Below are 20,112 nucleotides of genomic sequence, written 5' to 3'. Positions count from 1 at the left end.
CCAACGTCGACTTCAAGGCAGTGCTGCGACCGTCGACTTCAAGGCACCTAATCCTAACTTTAACCCAAACTCTAACCCTAACACTAACACTAACCATTGCCTAATCCTAGTGCCTTCCAGGCAGCGCTGCCTGGAAGACGACGTTGGGGGCTTAGAACACCAAACACCGGTCAGGCCACTCCAAAGGGTCTTCAGATAAATCTGAGGCGTTGGGAGATGATTATTGGGAGAGAAGCAATTTCTGTTTTTAACTATATCGATCTAAAATAAAGCAGAAAGCTAAGGCTTCTATCTTTCACTTCACTGCGTTGTACACTCGTGATGACGCTAGTGTGTTAAGTGACGTCCGGTGCAAAACCGCGTGATACCATTGTATTACAGATAAAACTATGTAAACGCCTTTACACTCAAAAATATATATATATATATATATACTTTATATCTCAAAAACAAAAAGATGTACATAGTTAGAAATGACTTATAGTAGAGTCAATGTTTGTACATTCAGAAACCTTTTAAATCAATATGTGTTGTGTTTATTTATTAAGATTTGATCAAAACGTCTGATTTTTGTATTTATTTTTGAAATTGATACTTTTATTATTACGGTTTATTGACTTACATAACCTTTTAGCTTCGGTTTCTAGGCACTGATTCTAGGTATATGAAGCATTTGAAGATACTCCAAAAAACAACATCACAATAAGAAAAAATACCAATGTAAGCACTGGCAAACAATTTCTATTGCTGATTTCAAAGGTTTAACAAAAGAAATCTTTTGAATGAGTTAATAAATAGACAGTGGAACACATGTATCCTTTGACTGGCACAATATATAATACCAAAAGACTAGTTTAAAAATGATATGAGCAAGTTTTAGTGAAAGTTTTTTTTAATTTCCAAATGGACATTAAAAGGTGCAGTAGGTAAGACTTATAAAACTACCTTTCTGTCATATTTGCTGAAACTGACCCTATGTTCCAGTAGAACTACATGAAGCAGGTCATTTAGAAAGAAATCTGGCTCCTCTGGCTCCACCTACAGCCTGTAGTGCTATTCACAAAAATCCACAGTTCCTCGTTCAGATGCACCAATCAGGGCCAGGGGGGGTATCTAACTGTTCAGATGCACCAATCAGGGCCGGGGGGGGGTGTCTAACTGTTCAGATGCACCAATCAGGGCCAGGGGGGGTGTCTAACTGTTCAGATGCACCAATCAGGGCCAGGGGGAGTGTCTAACTGTTCAGATGCACCAATCAGGGCCAGGGGGGGTGTCTAACTGTTCAGATGCACCAATCAGGGCCAGGGGGAGTGTCTAACTGTTCAGATGCACCAATCAGGGCCAGGGGGGGTGTCTAACTGCGTGTCAATCACTGCTCATGCACACACATTTATTCTCCCTTGTGGGGGGAGGGGCTTAGGAGACTGTTTTGGCCTTTAGCAGAAAGGGGGGAGGGACTGAGAAGTTGTCGAAGTTAAAATAATTTAAAGTCCTGGATCTTCGCAATCCAACCTACAGCACCTTTAAGACCCATGGTTTTTCAGTTGCCTTTTTTCTTTTTTCGTTGGGTTAGCAAAGGGACAAGTCCTTTTTGGGTAACACAGCAGCAGTTTTGAACCTCCACAGAGTCCTCCTGATGGACTCTTGAAGCTCCTTGTTCCTCAGACTGTAGATCATCGGGTTTAGGAAAGGAGTCAGAGCGGAGAACAGCACAGACACAATGATACGTTCCTAAAACAAAATTAGATATAGTTAAAACAAACTTTTTTGAACACATACAAGCTTCACTGAGGATATTTGGCAATTTGGGAGCATTCATGACCATTTCAGGTTTTCCAAAAATATTTGCTACAGACATTCATGGTCTCCAAAAAACAATGTATCTACTTGAGTGATAATATGTTTGGTGACCTCCTGACCATTTCACAAAATGCCCCATCAATCACCGACTTGGTTGAAAGGTTATTTTGAAAGCCAAATGATCAGATTCCAGAGCAATTCCCTGTGAATATTCGTGGTTACCAGAGGATCAGTTCTAAAGTTTTGGTGATTTTCTGATTTGTCCTCTATCTAATATGTATTTCCTGCTGGCAGGGGGGCATAAGAATGGCTACCTGTTATTGGAAACCAATGTCTCAACAACTTCTGGCCATATTGACATTAGGTAGGGTTACTTTATTGGTACCCGTAGGTAAACTAGTTTTACAGTCTAAGAGACATGAAATGTACTTGAAACATTCATGCTCTCCAGAGGTTTCATGACTAAATTACTTCTTTATTTGCATAACCCTCAGAGCTACTGCTCTAAGAATAATGGACCCTAAATTCCAACAGGCATCTCTGCACCGTGTTCTTCGCAGCCTCCCAAGACATTCTTGTGGTTCCACATTCTGCTCTGCTACAAATACCATCTAGGTCTTTTTAAATGGAATCACTGGCCGTTGCAAAGGAGAGGAAGTGGCATGGCTAGAGCAATTGTCAAAATAAACACCCTGTGCAGTCTCCCTATAATATTTCACATCACTACACTATTGTAAAAACTAAAACACAGCTACAAATCTTTAATCCATATCGTTCATAACTGCACTAAATGGTAGAAACTATTTATCTATGTAGACTACTTACTTTTATGATAGAAGCACACATTTCCAGGAAAAATGACCAAAACAACAAGATCTGCAAAAAATTTAAATGATTTGATGGCGCCAGATGAAAAGTTAGAGGAAGTTATTACAATCCTGAGGGGAACATGAATGTCGAAACCATTCATGTAGATTCATGACAATCTATAAAATGGTTATTGAGATTTTTACTCAAAACCAGAAATGCCAAACACATGGTGGAGAAGTCAGGGATCATCAACATTATTAGGATACCCTGGATATCTGAACCAAATTTCATGGCAATCCATCCAATAATTGCTGAAATATTTCAGTCTGATCAAAGTGGTAAAGTCACTGAAATAGCAATTTGCCATCTGATATTTGGTCTGTTTTCATGGCAACAAACTGTGGTACAATATATACATATAATGTAACAGAAATTCCAAAAAATGTAGGTCACATAATTAAGAACGAAAATATCTTCATGAAAACTCAGCAACTTCATCTGCTAATTAAGGCAACAGGCTTTCAAATCTTTGAAGACACAAAGTAAGTGGAACCATAGGCGCCGATACTCGGGTGCTCGAGCTCCAGAGCACCCACGGAAAATACTGAGCACCCAGTGCCAGACTGCCAGTAGGCTCCATTCATTTAAAATGAAACATTGCAGTTGGTGCTAAGTAAGCATCTGTCATAGTGTGATTGGTTATGTCGCTGTCAGTCCCCTGTTCCATATCCTATCCACCAATCACAGCGTCTCTCGGATGAGAACGCCTCTTCAGTGACCCCCTTCCATCCCCCCACTATACAGTGCATGCATGTGCATTAGGTAGTCAGAGTGAGACTAAAAGAGAAAAAAAAGAAAAACCTAATGATGCAAGTGCATCGACATCCACCACCAGTGCAGAGAGTTTTTGTTTCGGCCTAGGCTACTAGACAGGTGGCATTGATTCTTAATTTCCCACGAAGCTGATCGCGGTTACGTGTCAGTTAAACTTTTCATCTCCAATCCTATCTGTATCTGTAGAAGTGGCGCTGTCCTGAGTTGAAAGATACTTTACAGCTTTATTATCGAGTTAATAGGCGTGTGTGTTCTTGTCGGCCGCTGACCATTTCCTAAGGTTCTGAAATGCAAACATTTTTTGACTACTTTTTTTGAAAGGGCGTGCGAAAACATAACGAATTAGTGGAACTAAAGTTGAGTTTCTCAAGCTGCAGCCCCAAAGATATAAAATGATCCTTCAAGCTCCTTGTTAGTCTTGTTTAAAGTACTAATGCTGAATACATGAATTTAAATGTCATGTATGTGAGACATGTACTAAAACAAAGGCAAAAGGTACCTCATACCTCTGGTGAAAAGTTTCCCACCCGGTAGGAGATGTATACAAACGAGGCCGAGGTGTAAGAGATGGATACCACAGTCAGGTGGGCGGCACACGTCCTGAAGGCCTTCAGCCTCTGAGCGACACCCATCCTCGATATAGAAATACCAATCAGGATATAGGAGGTAAGGATGAGGACTCCTGTACTCAGTAGCGCCACTATGGCAAAGGAAATGGATACAATGTTATCTATCTTGGTGTCACCGCAGACCAGCCGCCGTACAGATGACAGGTCGCACCAGGCATGTATTACTACATTTGGGCCGCAGTAAGACCGCTGCCAGGTCATAGAGGTGGCTGGCAGGGTGCAGAAGGTGCCGAAGCACCAGGCTCCTGCGATGAGGAGCAGCCGGACGGTCCGAGTCATGACAGCAGTGTAGTGCAGAGGGTTGCAGATGGCCACGTAGCGGTCGTACGCCATGACAGTCAGGATGGCATATTCGGTAACTGCTAGCTTAAAGAAGAAATGCATCTGAAGGAAGCAGGCCAGTATGGAAATGGTATTCACATCTGTCAGGAGGCCGGAGAGCATTTTGGGGATGGTGATGGTGGTGTAGACGATGTCCACAAAGGCGAGGTTGTAAAGGAAGAAATACATGGGAGTGTTGAGCTTTGGATCAGTCAATGCCTGCATGAGAAAAAAACATTGGCGGCGATTATTAACCAAATAATTACATTTTAGAACACTGAAGAAATTGCCATAACTAGATACAAGGCTTTGTTTTTGTACCACAAAAATGATCATGCTGTTTCCTCCCAAGATGGTGATGTAACCCAGAAGCAGGATGACAAAAATGATAATCTTTTTCTCGCCAAGGCCGGCGAAGCCCTGAATGATGAAGAAAGTGACGCCATCAGGCTCCCAAGTGCCGTTGACAAAGCTGGATCTGTGATTGGTCGACAGAAGAGGGTGTGAATCTGGAGACAGAGTGATGAAAGAAAGGCATAAGTGATTAATAACCAATTGGAAACCAGAAGACAGAGGGGTGTTATAGTTCATATTTCCATCACCATTATTCATACAGATGTAGAAATAGATTGAGTCGCACTAAATATAAAAACACCAGGCCAATAAACACATTCATAAAAAATATCAAATACATTCATATAGTTAACCAGTTGCTCAACATTTACCTCTGTGTCCTATTGATTATTTCTGTTACATATCTGGAGTACATTATTACCACCACATGTTATCAAAATAATAAGCAAACATTTGCAATGAAAGTATCTATTTGTTTTCCTATAATACCCACTAGCAGCTGAAGCATGATTAAATACTTGCACTGTTCTGTTTAGGCAATCTGAGCTCTTGGTTGAAGGGATAGTTCAGATATACAATGTCAACAAAACTGATCCGTATATGACAAAGTCTCACGGTCTGTAGGACATCTGTATGAAAGCCAGCATGAATTGATGTCAATTCATCACAAAATCTGAAGGTTTAGATGCTTCTTTCACTCTCATGTTAAGTAGGTTTTAAGATCTAACACCTCAAACATGCTGCGTACATTTCAGAATCACTTATTTACCGTATTAAATAAACAAATAAGACACATAAATGTAGTTTACAGCTCCGACATTGTACGATAAGTGCAGGTAATCATTTTTCTAATGAAGTTGCGAGTGAAAATAATGTGTTATTGCCTTCAGTCATTGACAAACAATTAAACAGAAGCCCTGAACAAGATCTGCTTTCAAGGGATAACAAATTCAGACTTTAACTCTTTGCATCTTTGCAACTCTAACATGATTACACCACCACATCATCTTCTATGAAATTACATTTATTTTCTATTCTTTTCTAAAATATTTCTGTAACTTTTGAATATATGATGACAACACTGTGAAGTTTGATTGCACTGGACATCATCACAACAGTATATCACACAATGAGCAACACATTATGAAAAGCACAAACGTTTACAGACCTCTGGGGCTTTTAGGTGAAATATCAAACGGCAAAAGCTCCATCTCTCCTCAGCAGACAGAGAACAAGATCGCTGTCAAGAGACAACAAGTGCAGAATAACTACACTGCAAAAATGAAAAGCTTCGTATGTGACTTCATCTGTGCACAAGCTCAAAACAGTACATCTTCCTATTTTCCTTTTTAAAACACCTGGACATGGTTCATAAGTAAGATATCATCATCGTACCTGAGGATGTTGCGCTGCTCCGTCAGGTTTAGTCAGATGTAAGCAGAACTTCATCCAAGTCTACTTTCTGCCTTTTCAAGAGCAACTGACATTTTTTCTAAATATAATGGAGATTTTGGTGAGTGCAAACACCATTAATTACACAAAGTGACATCAGATCCCATTCATTAAAAACATACATTGTACACAGGATAGCAAAGAATACCAAAGGGACCTATTTTAAGTTACCTCTGTGGTTTTAAACAAGCCCCTGAAAAGAAACATAATTATCCTTGTTGCTAAGGTAATAACTGTGCCTCTGTTTTAATCTCCTAATTAAAGATTAACTATCGAAGCTATTACTTTAATTGCTAGTGCGGCATGTGTGTGTGTGTGTGTTTTTAATTGTGAATAGTTGTAGTAGTGGCACAAGTTGGACAGCACCAGTTGGTCTAAGTCTCAACTTTGAGATTCCTCAAAGTTTCAGAGTAAATAAATGGTAAAAAAAATAAATGACAATAAATTAGTCTATTTGACCAAGTGACGAACCTTAAAAACAGGAGGAGCAATGCGGATTCCTTCCTCGTTGTGGACCATCTCTTCACCCTTGCAAGCTTTCTGAAGGGGTCACGGGAGTTTGCCCATCCAGTCTACATGTGATTTGTGGACATCGAGAAGGCTGATGACCATGTCCCCTGGGGAGTCCTTTGGGGAGGACAGCAGGAGTATGTTGACAACGTTTCATTTCCAGGATTGTTCAGGTGCCACTGGAAATTCCGCCAGGTGTCCCTCATTTAGGCCGGCTATCCGTCACCTTCCTCTTTCTATGCGTTGGCGTTCTAAACTGGATTCATGAGGACTATGGTTAACTGCTCCTCAGATCTCTGCAGGGTAAATCCAAACACATTCTCACTCCCATCGCGTAAAATACAGATGCTTGGTCAGATGCCTTTGGCATTGTTATTGACACTAAAAGTCTCCTTTAGCATCATTTCTAAACGCGCTTTATCTAAATGCTCTGGGTCGGGACTATTGGCATCACTTTTGACGCAGTTAGGTTTAGGAAAAGATGGTGGGTGGGGTTATAAAAGGTACATTTCCGTGACACGCGGGACAAGAACAGGACATTTGGGTTTAGGTAAAGACGAACAGGACAGTTGGGTTTAGGAAAAGAAAAACGAGACAGTTGGGTTTAGGAAAAGATGGTGGGTGGGGTTATAAAACGCACGTTTCAGTGACACGCCGGACAAGAATCCAATGAATCATCAGGAATTGACGTGTTCATAGTCTGTCATTTGTGACCTCATACATGAACAACACAACTAAAGCATTAGGTACGTGGGCACATCATTATGAATTATGATTTATTGAGCATGATCATGATTATTTTTCTGCAAAGAAATGTGGTCATCACTGCACAAATTCTGATTTGAACACAACTTGTGCATAATGATGTAGTGATGTAATGATGCTTTAGCTGATGTGTTGTTCATGCATGTGCATGAGGTCATGAATGAGAGGCTATGAACTCATGTCAATTCCTGATGATTCATAAGATATAAAGGAATGCACAAAACATGAATTAATTCATGCATGAATTCATAATTCATGCATGAATTCATAATTCATGCACCCGTACCGTACAGTGTTACCATAACTGTAGTTCAAGCCTGTGGCAGCTGTTCCAAATAATTTGTTTAGTGCCATGCAATGAAAAGTACCTTTTCACAACGTTTTTCATAAGTTCTGTTGGTGCATTTTCCAAAAGAATGCTTTAATTCTGAAAAATAAAGTTGGTCCCACACGAAACTCACTCAATGTCTTTTAATATTATTTCTTAGATATGTAGGCTACATACCAAGAAAATTCATGAATATTTTAGCGACCGGCTGCCAATCACCTACGTATAACCCCGGGCAAGCTGAGGGTTGGCAGCCTGGCGAGAGGGGGCGGACCCCCTGGGGATATAGTCAGCGGTAGAGGAAGTTCTGTCTCTTGGAGTTCCGGCCGAAACACGGGGCTCTGTGATTCAATGCCTGTAGGTTGTGCTTCGGCTAATAAAAAAGTTAACCGAACTCTGGCTTCTTTGTGCGAGTCATTACAATATTAACTATGATACCCCATTATGTTGTGAGGAGTAGGCCTACGTGTGCGGTTGGCAAAATTGTGTCTATGTCTGACCTGGGCTGGCACATGTTCACATTAAAAAGCCTGTGTGTGCACAAGCACTACTGTTCATTTACATGTAAATGCCTTGCAAACATAACATCTTGAAAGCCAACTCTGATAATTCCGTCGATACGTGAAATGTGAAAAGTGCCTCATTTTGAACACCCTTCCCTGTAAACAATGTAAATCAGAAAACCAACAATGAGAACCTTTCTGTCCAGCACAACAGTCTTCTGGAAGTTAACTATAAGCACTTGAATTGAACATCTATCTGAAGGCTAAACCGTCTCATTGGTAGAGGAGGCTCATGATCAGCCTGGCCTGCATTTGTAGGCAACATCCTTTGGAGGATGCAGCCCCTGACCCGTGTTTACCACCAGGCGCGGAAGTGACGCGTTCCAGCTGTGCCACCGTTTTGTTGGGGTCAGCTCTATGTTCCCACATTTCTAAGATTTTTTTTTTCACTGAAAATTAGGGCATATGTTCCCACAACCCTATGTTCCCACATTTCTAGAACGTTTTCAAAATGAGGTCTTGTGTTCCTACATTTCCCTTCAAATTAAGCCCTATCCTCCCACAACATTTTTTAGGGTTAGGGTTAGTGGGATAAAATCTGAAACAAATTTCTGAAAAAGGTGTATGTGGTCTATGTGCTCCAACATCTAAAATTATAAGATGGCAAAACACAATAACTGTATAATGAACTTCTACCTAACAAGCTTGTTGAGTTTTCATTAATCCCATGAAGATTACGTAATGCTTCTTAGGTAATGATCAGGGTTTTCCCAGATGAAATAATGCTTATAAAACGTAAAGACTGCCTTTAGAGAAGTCCAGAAGACTGTTGTGCTGGACAGAAAGGTTGTTATTGTTGGTTTTCTGATTTACATTGTTACAGGGAAGGGTGTTTAAAATGAGGCACTTTTCACATTTCACGTATCGACAGAATTGGCTTTCAGGATGTTATGTTTGCAAGGCATCTACATGTAAATGAACATTTTGTTTGAGGGGTTCTCTTTTAACGGCACACATGTGAAATGCTTTGGGTGGTAAACTCATTTAAATAAGAAGGTGGGAGAGCAAACAAATGTATGAACGTTAAATACATATGTAATCTCTTTGTTCACCTGTTTGGTGTTTCACTGGTGCCAACTGGATTCTAGTGCAGCTAAATGTAAAGGTTACAATGGTAGAGAGAAGTCATTTCTGTAGCAGTACGGGGCTAAAGTGTTGATATTGCTGTTGCGTTTTCATTTCACCATTAGTTCTGCATCAGTAATTTACAATTTTGCAAGAGTTTGATCTTCCCTACCTTTGCTTTTGAGTACTTCTGTAGAGCTACTACCTGTTTTAGTCTTACTTTGGTACATTTTTACATGTAATAGCGTGTTTTTCTATTGTGGGATTACTATTTCCACTCATGTAAAGCCTTCAAGTACTTTGTCCATCTACTGTTGTGACTGAAAGGGTAAAGAGCGCCTTCATATTGCTCAAGAATATTGTCTTCATAGCGGTGTGTGTTTTACTTTTGCTGTAGAAGTTACATTTTTACCAGTTTGTTTTATTGCAGTATGTAAAGTATATAATTAATTATTTCCCTCTCTCTCTCTCTCTCTTTCTCTCTCTCTCGTTTTATTTCTGTATAGCTCAGATGGAAAACTATACATACAACAGCCTCACTCTTCAGCTCGAGGGGTTAATGGTCACCAACACTAACAAGTACCCTGTCTTCTTATTTCTGCTCTTGGCCTATGTGTTCATCTTAATTGCCAACGTGGGCATCGTGATCTTGATATGGACGGATAGAAGCCTTCATCAGCCGATGTATCTCCTCTTCTGTAACCTGTCGATAAATGATGTCATGGGAAACTCTCTCCTGGTTCCACGGGTGGTTGCAGACATCTTGGTGCCCCCCTCTGAGCGCATTATTCACTACTATGAGTGTGTGATGCAAGCTTTTACCGGACATCTGTTCGGCACCAACTCACACACAGTGCTCATGATTATGGCTTTTGACAGATATGTGGCCATCTGTAATCCCCTGCGATATGCTACGATAATGAACGGCAAAATGGTGATGAAGCTGACAGTTTCTGCCTGGGGAGTGTCCTTTGTTTTGGTGGCCATTCTGCTCGGTCTGACCATACGGCTGAACCGATGCAGGACTCTGATCACAAACCCTTACTGTGATAATCCCTCACTCTTTAAACTCTCCTGTGAGGATGTGTTCATCAATAACGTCTATGGCCTCGCTTTCACTGTCGTCCTGCTCTCGTCCTCTATTTGCAGTATAATTCTCACATATTCTAAAATCACAGCAGCCTGTCTGACTAGTAACAGCAAATCTTTGAACAGTAAAGCCTTGAAGACCTGCAGCACTCATCTGTGCCTGTATCTGATCATGCTTGCCAGTGGGCTGATCCCCATCGCCCTTCATCGCTTCCCCCAGTTCCCAGAGTACAGGAAGATTTCAGCCATTCTCTTTTACGTTGTTCCCGGCAGCCTCAACCCTGTTATCTATGGGCTGCAATCCCAAGAAATACTCAAGTGTTTGTCAAAACTATTCCACCTGAAAAGAGTTATACCATCATTTTAAATCTAGAGGGTTTTTTTTTCAAACATGAACATTGTAATATTGTGTTCTTTTCTTTATTTTCAGCTGTGTGAAGTAACATGTGAAGTCAACAATTGATGAATTTAACAGTGAACAATTTATGATGATAACCTCAGTCACAAATATTGACCTAAACCATTAACCCTAAAAAAGGTAGGAATGTTACATGTGGCGTTTGATTCAGACGAGAAGCTGTTCATTCAAAGAATGAAATGTAAAAGGAGGGAAAGGCGGACACTACATGTGCACTTTGTTGTGTCACTTTGTGATGGATGTGAGATTTTACGCACTCCTATCCTCTAGGTTTGTGTTTATGCAATTAAAGACCTTGGAAGAACGTGTTATGTTGAGTAATGTTGAGCTGGTTTCACATATTTTTCATTTTACACATGTAACACACAACATGAGATTGTCCATCTCAGCTGAGTTCTCACTTTCTGGGAATACACTGGTTTAGGCGAGGGGTGGCACGTGCAGGATAAAGGACATTACAGCGCGGCCCAAGTAGCCAATTCATAATTTGGTCATAAACAACCAAGGCTCTTGCTGTTCCTTAAATTTCTCTGACAATTTTGGCGTCGGCCATACAGACATGAGTTCCTGAATCTCGTCGTCTCTCCAGTTTGGGTCAGCCCTATGTTCCCACAGCCCTATGTTCCTACAGATCAATGGTCCCACAGCCCTATGTTCCTACAGATCAATGGTCCCACAGCCCTAATGTTCCTACAGATCAATGGTCCCACAGCCCTATGTTCCCACATTTCTAAGATTTTTCTGAAAATTAGTAGTAGTAGTATGTTAGGGTTAGGGTTACATTCCATCTGTAGTCCATCGCTACTGGATAACAGGTTGGGTGTAATTGGCTGCCAAATTGGGAGAAAGGGGGATACAATCTGATACAAATTTATGAAAGAAGAAATGTGGGAACACATCATTTTGGAAAATAACCTTATAAATGTGTGAACTGTGGGAACATAGGGCCCAATTTAAAAAGAAAATCCGAGAAATGTGGGAACATAGGGCTGTGGGAACATAGGGCTGTGGGAACATAGGGCTGTGGGAACATAGGACTGTGGGAACATAGGACTGTGGGAACATAGGACTGTGGGAACATAGGGCTGTGGGAACATAGGGCTGTGGGAACATAGGGTTGTGGGAACATAGGGCTGTGGGGACATAGGTACGCTCCCGACTTTAATGGCAGCGATTGCTCACGGGGGTCTTGGCGCTACTGGAATGTGCAAACGTGCCACGTGGAAAATAGGGGTGATTTTGGACACAGCTTCAGTGTACTTAGATAGTATAGCATATAGTCTCCTATATTTTCATTAGCAGGGCTGATACAAATCTCCATTGAATGTATTTATAGTAGTAATCCAAAAGAAGCCCTTCACTGGCACAGTTTTAAAAAAAAAAGTTTAACCTTTCATTTGCCTTTATTGAAATAACACATAATTAAAAAGTTTAAAGATTTCAAAAACTCATTTTTTAAATTGATTTATTACACTGTTATAAAACTGCCAATACGCTGCCAAAAACTGACATATCAAACATTCTTACAACTGCCTTGCAGAACCAGTTAGAACTGGTTTTGCTAGCAGAGCAGTTTCTTCGTTGGGGTCAAATGTGAGAATTACACTCTCCTTAAGACATGTAAGTACTCTTTTACCGTAAATCCAAGTCTGAAATATCAGCCAGCAGCTTTATGCAGCTTTTAGCTCATTGTTTTGAATTTTCTTACCGTCAAATGTATTGTATTGTTCAGCACTTTCATCTGCCCCACATGTAGCAGCAGCATGCAGCTGTTTACAGTGATAATAAGCCCACTATGCTAACGCTACTTGCTCAGCATTAAACGACACACACGAACATTCGCGACTAGCTGCTGAAGAAAGTATTTTAGCAATATGAGCTTATCAAGAGTTGTTGGAGACACAAACAGAGCTAAAACAAGAGTGACTTATTCACAAGGTAAAAAAAAACCTCATGTCTGCTGGATGTGAAATTAGGTAATTGTTTGCTAACGCGTTAGCTATAACTGCCTTTTTTGTTTTGTGATAGGTATGCCATTTTCAGTTGTGAGGAGTGAATACCCAGGATGAAGTAAACTGAGTGGATTGATTTCAAGGCTTTTCAATAGACCAGCACACTGAAGATTCACTGGACACTGGAGCGAGCAAATTATGGCTAAGTTTTAAAAGTTAATATTCTTGCTAGCTTACCAGAATAAGGAGGGTAGCAGGGTGATTGTGTAAAATGTTAGCTAAATTAGAGACTAGGCTAATGTCTGAATTATGGGCTACAACGTAAAAGCCAAGAAGGAACCTAATTATTTTTTGAAATAAGCAAGGATTAACCAAACCAAACATACTTGTTCCATCAACTAAAAACGTCTTTTTTTGTGGTAAGTGGAATTAGCGAGATAGCATTGGCTATCACACAGTTAGCATTCTAAGTACTCAATGTTGTGTGGAAGGTTTAATGAGGGCAGAACAGTCAGAGAACAGATTATCTGGCAAATAATGCTAAAAAGCAAACAACTTCACAACAAGCTACAATGCATGTGTGAAGGATAATAACAGTATTTTGTACTAAATTAGGCAATAATTTATGAGTGTGGTTATAACTTAAAGACAAGTGAAGGAACCTAAATATACAATTTATTATATATGCAAGGAATTGAACAGGTAACCAAAAATAGTTTTATATCAACTAAAACCGGTGGTAATTGGAATTAGCTGGCTAACATTAGCATCCACACAGTTAGCAATCTAACTACTAAACTGTGTGTGGAAGGTTTAATGAGTGCAGAACGATCAGCTATAGTCTGGCAAATAATGCTAAAAATAAAAAAAAGAAACTGGCAGAAACACGACAGTATGATAATATGACAGTGTTAGCTTACACATTGGAAGAGCTCAGTAATGTACTGCAAGTACTTGACGCTTTTAAATTAATTTAGCTTTAAAGGACTTTATGACATTATTAAAATTGTTGTACTGCTTTGTTCACGACACTTTCGAAGGACATTTTCACATCTGCCTTGTTTAGATCGGTTTAATCGAACCCCGCAGCGTTTACCCTCTTGGTGCGATAAGTTTGGGCAGGTGTGAACAGAGCAAGCGCACTCAGGTGCAGACCAAAACAAGTTAGCACCTAATGATAGTGCCATTGTATAATGTAGCTTAATATTAGCCTTGAGATGGTAGCAGACTGACAGTGTATGATAGCTCCAAGGTTAACAGTGTAATGGTTAAGTTTAGCAGCTAATGCTATTGACATTTAATCATTTTACCTCAATGATATCTTGTAATAGTTAACATTAGTAGCCAATTTTGCTGACATTGTATAATGTAACTTAATGTTAGACTTATAATGGCCAAAATTAGCAGCTAATGTTACTGATATTGTATTAAGTAGCTTACTGTTAGCTATATGATGGCCGAAGTTAGAAGCTAATGTTTCTGATATTGTATTAAGTATCTTAATAGTAGCTTTATGATGGCCTAAGTTAGTAGCTAATGTTACTGATATTGTATTAAGTAGCTTACTGTTGGCTATAAGATGGCCTAAGTTAGCAGCTACTGTTACTGATTTTGTATTAAGTAGCTTAATAATAGCTTTATGATGGCCTAAGTTAGCAGCTACTGTTACTGAAATTGTATTAAGTAGCTTACTGTTGGCCTTGGGATGGCCAAAGTTAGGAACTAATGTTACTGAAATTGTTTTTAGTAGCTTACTGTTGGCTATATGATGGCCAAAGTTAGTAGCTAATGTTACTGATATTGTATTAAGTAGCTTAATGTTGGCCGTATGATGGCCTAAATTCGCAGCTAATGTTACTGATATTGTATTAAGTAGCTTACTGTTAGCTATAAGATGGCCTAAGTTAGCAGCTAATGTTACTGATATTGTATTAAGTAGCTTACTGTTGGCTATAAGATGGCCTAAGTTAGCAGCTACTGTTACTGATATTGTATTAAGTAGCTTAATAATAGCTTTATGATGGCCTAAGTTAGTAGCTAATGTTACTGATATTGTATTAAGTAGCTTAATAATAGCTTTATGATGGCCTAAGTTAGTAGCTAATGTTACTGATATTGTATTAAGTAGCTTAGTGTTAGCTATATGATGGCTTAAGTTAGTAGCTAATGTTACTGATATTGTATTAAGTAGCTTACTGTTGGCTATAAGATGGCCTAAGTTAGCAGCTACTGTTACTGAAATTGTATTAAGTAGCTTACTGTTGGCTATAAGATGGCCTAAGTTAGCAGCTACTGTTACTGAAATTGTATTAAGTAGCTTAATGTTGGCCGTATGATGGCCAAAGTTAGAAACTTACGTTACTGATATTGTATTAAGTAGCTTAGTGTTAGCTATATGATGGCCTAAGTTAGTAGCTAATGTTACTGATATTGTTTTAGTAGCTTAATAATAGCTTTATGATGGCCTAAGTTAGCAGCTAATGTTACTGATATTGTATTAAGTAGCTTAGTGTTAGCTATAAGATGGCCTAAGTTAGTAGCTAATGTTATTGATATTGTATTAAGTAGCTTAATGTTGGCCGTATGATGGCCAAAGTTAGAAACTTACGTTACTGATATTGTATTAAGTAGCTTAGTGTTAGCTATAAGATGGCCTAAGTTAGTAGCTAATGTTACTGAAATTGTATTAAGTAGCTTACTGTTGGCTATATGATGGCCTAAGTTAGTAGCTAATGTTACTGATATTGTTTTAGTAGCTTAATAATAGCTTTATGATGGCCTAAGTTAGCAGCTAATGTTACTGATATTGTATTAAGTAGCTTAGTGTTAGCTATAAGATGGTCTAAGTTAGTAGCTAATGTTATTGATATTGTATTTAGTAGCTTACTGTTAGCTATAAGATGGCCTAAGTTAGCAGCTAATGTTACTGATATTGTATTAAGTAGCTTAGTGTTAGCTATATGATGGCCTAAGTTAGTAGCTAATGTTACTGAAATTGTATTAAGTAGCTTACTGCTGGCCGTGTGATGGCCAAAGTTAGCAGCTACTGTTACTGATATTGTAGTAAGTGCCTTAATGTTAGCCTTGTGATGGTTTCTCACAGTTTGGCAGTAATGTTACTGACATTTGTATATTTTACATAAACATGATTGTCAAAGTTTGTGACTGATTTTACTGACATTTTTTATTTTACCGTAATACTACAGACATTATAGTCTCGTGATAACAAGGCTGTCATTACGTTAGACTTTTGAAGGCTAAACGATGCCTTCATCATGATGAAATGATGAACCATTTGCTTTACTGTTAATGTATTATATCATTTATCTTCTACAACCGGTAAAAAGGTAAGAGCGGTGTATGTGCATTATTTTGCTTTGCAGTGTCAGGTCATTCACTGTAGGCTACGTAGTCTCAAGCACAATCTCAATTTTTGAGCCGTGTTTTGCCAATGTGCACATCAGTAGCGGCGGGCGACTGTATTGTGTTTGCCTTCAAAACCATGTCTGTGTTCTTCATATTTATGTAGAATTATAATTTCCTCTTCTTATATAAAATATGCGGCTCTGGTAGATGTTTGCGATTGGTCGTGCTGTGCAAACACCGCCTCTTTTATGTGAACGCGCGCGCCGCTGGATTGGGAAACCCTGATGGTTGACTGAACTAGTTGATAACCAGCGTCGTGATACAGCTTATGCGGGACCGCGGGTGTTAGGTTAGGTGCAGCCGGGGAACTGAAAGAAATCCAGGACATGTTGATCTCGCTTCGTAGTACAGGCCTCAGGTTAATCACAAACAGCAAAGGAAACTCTGCACAATGTTTTCTATTCTACTAGTTTCAAGTATATATTTAGAATAAGTGACTGCACCAAGAGGGACATAGTTTTGTTTATTTTGCAAATGGCAATAAATCATTTTAATTCATAAGGGTGTTTTTGGAAGAAATAACGCTTCTTGATATAAACGTCCGTTACATTCAAGCCATTGCCAAATGAGTTGTTACAAAGCTAATTAAGACTATCAGCTCCACACAACTCTCTCTCTGTATTTCTCAGTGTGACTATGTTCAGAAGGTTGTGGCGTCCGACGACTTTCGCAAGCAGAAACTCGAGTGAAGATAATGGCCTCTTCTGAAGAGTCCATCATGTTTTTTTAATCCTCTGTCTCTCCTTGGCTACTAGCAACTGCGTGGAGGAGGGGTGGGGACGGTGCGCTGACAGTTTTGTTGATATTACTTAAAATTCCTCATTCCTGGGGGCAACAGAACTACGCACTATAGCTTTAATAATAGTAGACACCTTTTGATGTCTATGTGTGCACGTGCCTGGATTTGAAACATGTAGGACACATTTTTTCAAATAAGTTCTACATTATCAACCAGCTAATTGAAAATCATGGCCTGGACACAAGTCTGGCTTGAAAATAATGGCAAAATTGTAGAATTCAGAATGTTATTATTTGCAGCATGGGTTGATGAAAAACAAAAGATACAAAATTGTTTAATCCTATGTAAATATATGTAAACAAAACGTTTTTAATTACAGTCATCAAATACCTTTTTACTGTAAATCTGCATCTTAACATTTACATTATAATTAACACAATGTAATTATCAACTTACGACATTGCCTCTGCAGCATTTACGATGTGGATTGCAATAGATGACGAAAGCACGTTGGCTGATTCTACCATCTTTCTCTAACCACTAAGAGGAAACTAATCCCTGACCCTGGAACTCCTTAGGCATGAAACCATTTAAAAATAAAAGCTTGTACAAAATAAAAGCCTATACAGTATAATGCCTAAAAGGCGACACAGTAACTGTCATTAACTGCCTATACTATACATAGAAGGGACAAACACAAGATCGTGGTGGAACTATTTGTTCCAGCAGGGAACTATTTGTTCAAATGTTATATTATTTGTGTTGATACATTTACAAATAAACATTGGAAATTCTCTTTACGATGATGGAAAAGCTTTGTTGGACCTGAACTTGAAAAAGAATTTCTGTATTTCTTTTGTCTGCAAACCATAAATAATGGGGTTGAGGCTTCCAGGGATGATATGAAACAAAATAGCAGACAGTTTTCTGTAGTCTGAATACTGAGGGAAGCGATGCAGGATGATGATCAGCATTCCACTCAACATCATAATTAGATATGCAAAAAGATGAGTGCTGCAGGTCTTCAAGGCTTTACTGTTCAAAGACTTGTTATTACTGGTGAGACACACTACTGCAATCTTAGTATAGGTGAGAACAATGCAGCCTATAGAACTTGTCAACAGAACTACAGTGAAAGCGAGGCCATAGACATTATTAATAGACACATCCTCGCAGGAGAGTTTAAACAGTGAGGCATTGTCACAGAAAGGGTTTTGGATCAGAGTCCTGCATCGGTTCAGCCGTATGGTCAGACCGAGCAGAATCCCAATCATCACAAAGGCCACTCCCCAGGCAGAAACTGTCAGCTTAATCACCATTTTGTTGGTCATTATGGCAGCATAGCGCAGGGGATTGCAGATGGCCACATATCTGTCAAAGGCCATAATCATGAGCACTGTGTGGGAAGTGGTGCCAAACATGTTTGAGGCAAAAGCTTGGACCACACATTCATTATAAGTGATGATGCGCTCAGAGGGAGGACGCAACATGTCTAAAAGCAAACGAGGCACCATGATACAATTTCCAAATACATCATTTAAGGGCAGGTTACAAAAAAGGACATACATGGGCTGGTGAAGATTTTTGTCAATGAAAACCAGAACAGAAATACCTACATTTGCTATCATTATGAACAGGTAGGAGAAAAAGAAAAAGAGAAAGACAGGGTACGTAGACTCTTTTGAAACAATTAACCCCTCCAGTTGGAGTGTGTAGCTGTTGTAGGTGTAGTTTTCCATCAACCTGAAAACAACAAAACAATGCTTTAAATGTCACAAGTAATGTCCTGGCAATTTAGGTATCAAGAGATCACAATAGAAACATGCTGCCTTTCCCAAGTATCGATATGACTGAATACATCCCAGTATGCATAGTTTATAGGTTTTTTTGGTTTGCAAGTACATCATGAAATTAGCAACAATGTAAAAATAAAGTTTGAAAATGTGACAAAACATGTGGAACAGTAATGCTTACCCTGACTGTCTCTTGTTACAATCTGTTGACTTATCTTTCTTGTGTCTCCTGCTCATTGCTGATAATGACCAGATCTCGCTTGCTGTGTTTTGTAGATGTGATTTTATCTGCAGGGGAATCATTTGGGATCACAAATCCCTAAGCTGGCCATTGCACCTGTTAACAAGCTCAACAACTCAGTGTTTTCCACAGGTTGAGAATTTACTTACCGTTTAACATCTTGAGTATGAAATAAGGTGCACAGGTGTATGTTAGCCAAAAAAGAATTCCATTTTGGAGAGAAGTTTCTTAAAGTAAAATATACTCGACCCAATTTATCAATACCTCGCTTAGAACCCAGAGGGTTGGCAAACCTCAAAATCATCATAGAACATCTGGACCTGTATTGTCTGCTTCTCAGTTGAGAACAGGGGGTGACTTTTAAAAAAAGATCCATCACAAATATCCCTCAGTCTAGAGTTGCTGGTAGCTGAGCTTTGCAACATTTCTGCAACATACTGACTTTTAAATATTGACTGCAGTGTAGCCAACATTGGAATATACATGAATTTATCTTGAACTACTACCTGATCATATGTTCCAGTCTTTTTATTTCGTCTTGTGTCAAATCTTGAACCAATCACACATTCAACTGGTTCTACTATTTCCCACTTGGCAGTCATACATTTTGATTGCTTGTATTCCAAATTTAGAATTGTGAAAGGATTCTCTAACCCCTCAAAACACGCCCCAACTTTCTTGCACATTTCGGTTTCTCTTTCATTACTAAATACATGCTTTATCACTGTCTCTTTAGCATGCTGATGGATATCTTGAACGATCTCTTCCATGGAAATCACTACAGAATTCATTGTACTTTGACCAACACCTGCTGCCTTTAGATCAGAAATTACAGCTGCACAACTATTTACAATGTATGGCGAAGATAACTCTGACTCAGCCTCTAAACATTCAGTCGACTCTTCAACATGAGAAACATTACTTGTGTTGACGGTACTTTGAGGATTTGAAAGATTATCTTCTACAGAATCAACTAAACTGCTTCCATGGCACTTATTAAGATGCTTTCTAAAACCAGAAAAG

The 20,112-nt window shown here is 39.2% G+C and overlaps 3 protein-coding genes across 3 annotated transcripts; 1 reads left to right on the top strand and 2 right to left on the bottom strand.

The window, feature by feature from the left end:
- Positions 1 to 1,569: 1,569 nt before the first annotated feature.
- LOC144528178 (olfactory receptor 5J3-like) lies at positions 1,570 to 5,959 on the bottom strand. The gene is made up of 4 exons (XM_078266655.1): positions 5,917 to 5,959; positions 4,716 to 4,903; positions 3,951 to 4,613; positions 1,570 to 1,731 (listed from the first exon to the last, which is right to left on the bottom strand). The coding sequence occupies exons 1-4, from the start codon at positions 5,957 to 5,959 to the stop codon at positions 1,570 to 1,572; spliced, it is 1,056 nt and encodes a 351-aa protein (XP_078122781.1).
- Positions 5,960 to 9,942: 3,983 nt separating this feature from the next.
- On the top strand, positions 9,943 to 10,887 carry LOC144527679 (olfactory receptor 2A12-like). The gene has a single exon (XM_078265887.1). The coding sequence runs from the start codon at positions 9,943 to 9,945 to the stop codon at positions 10,885 to 10,887; it is 945 nt and encodes a 314-aa protein (XP_078122013.1).
- A 6,965-nt stretch (positions 10,888 to 17,852) lies between these two features.
- On the bottom strand, positions 17,853 to 18,797 carry LOC144528177 (olfactory receptor 8G17-like). Its single transcript, XM_078266654.1, has one exon. It carries the CDS (start codon positions 18,792 to 18,794, stop codon positions 17,853 to 17,855), a length of 942 nt encoding a protein of 313 aa, XP_078122780.1. The 5' UTR covers positions 18,795 to 18,797.
- Between the last annotated feature and the right edge of the window lie 1,315 nt (positions 18,798 to 20,112).

Source organism: Sander vitreus, chromosome 13 (genome assembly GCF_031162955.1).
Source record: "Sander vitreus isolate 19-12246 chromosome 13, sanVit1, whole genome shotgun sequence".
Classification (NCBI taxonomy): Eukaryota; Metazoa; Chordata; class Actinopteri; order Perciformes; family Percidae; genus Sander; species Sander vitreus.
The sequence above is the reverse complement of the archived record's forward strand: the minus strand, read 5'-3'. Positions and strand labels throughout refer to the sequence as shown.

What these genes read in the sequence shown, in the direction of transcription:
- LOC144528178 (XM_078266655.1), bottom strand. Translation starts at nt 5,959, where the DNA reads ATGGAGCTTTTGCCGTTTGATATTTCACCTAAAAGCCCCAGAG. An exon ending in TTCACCTAAAAGCCCCAGAG is followed by an intron (nt 4,904 to 5,916) that starts GTCTGTAAACGT and finishes CTCTGTCTCCAG; the next exon opens with ATTCACACCCTCTTCTGTCG. An exon ending in ACAGCATGATCATTTTTGTG is followed by an intron (nt 4,614 to 4,715) that starts GTACAAAAACAA and finishes TTTCTCATGCAG; the next exon opens with GCATTGACTGATCCAAAGCT.
- LOC144527679 (XM_078265887.1), top strand. Translation starts at nt 9,943, where the DNA reads ATGGAAAACTATACATACAACAGCCTCACTCTTCAGCTCGAGGGGTTA.
- LOC144528177 (XM_078266654.1), bottom strand. Translation starts at nt 18,794, where the DNA reads ATGGAAAACTACACCTACAACAGCTACACACTCCAACTGGAGGGGTTA.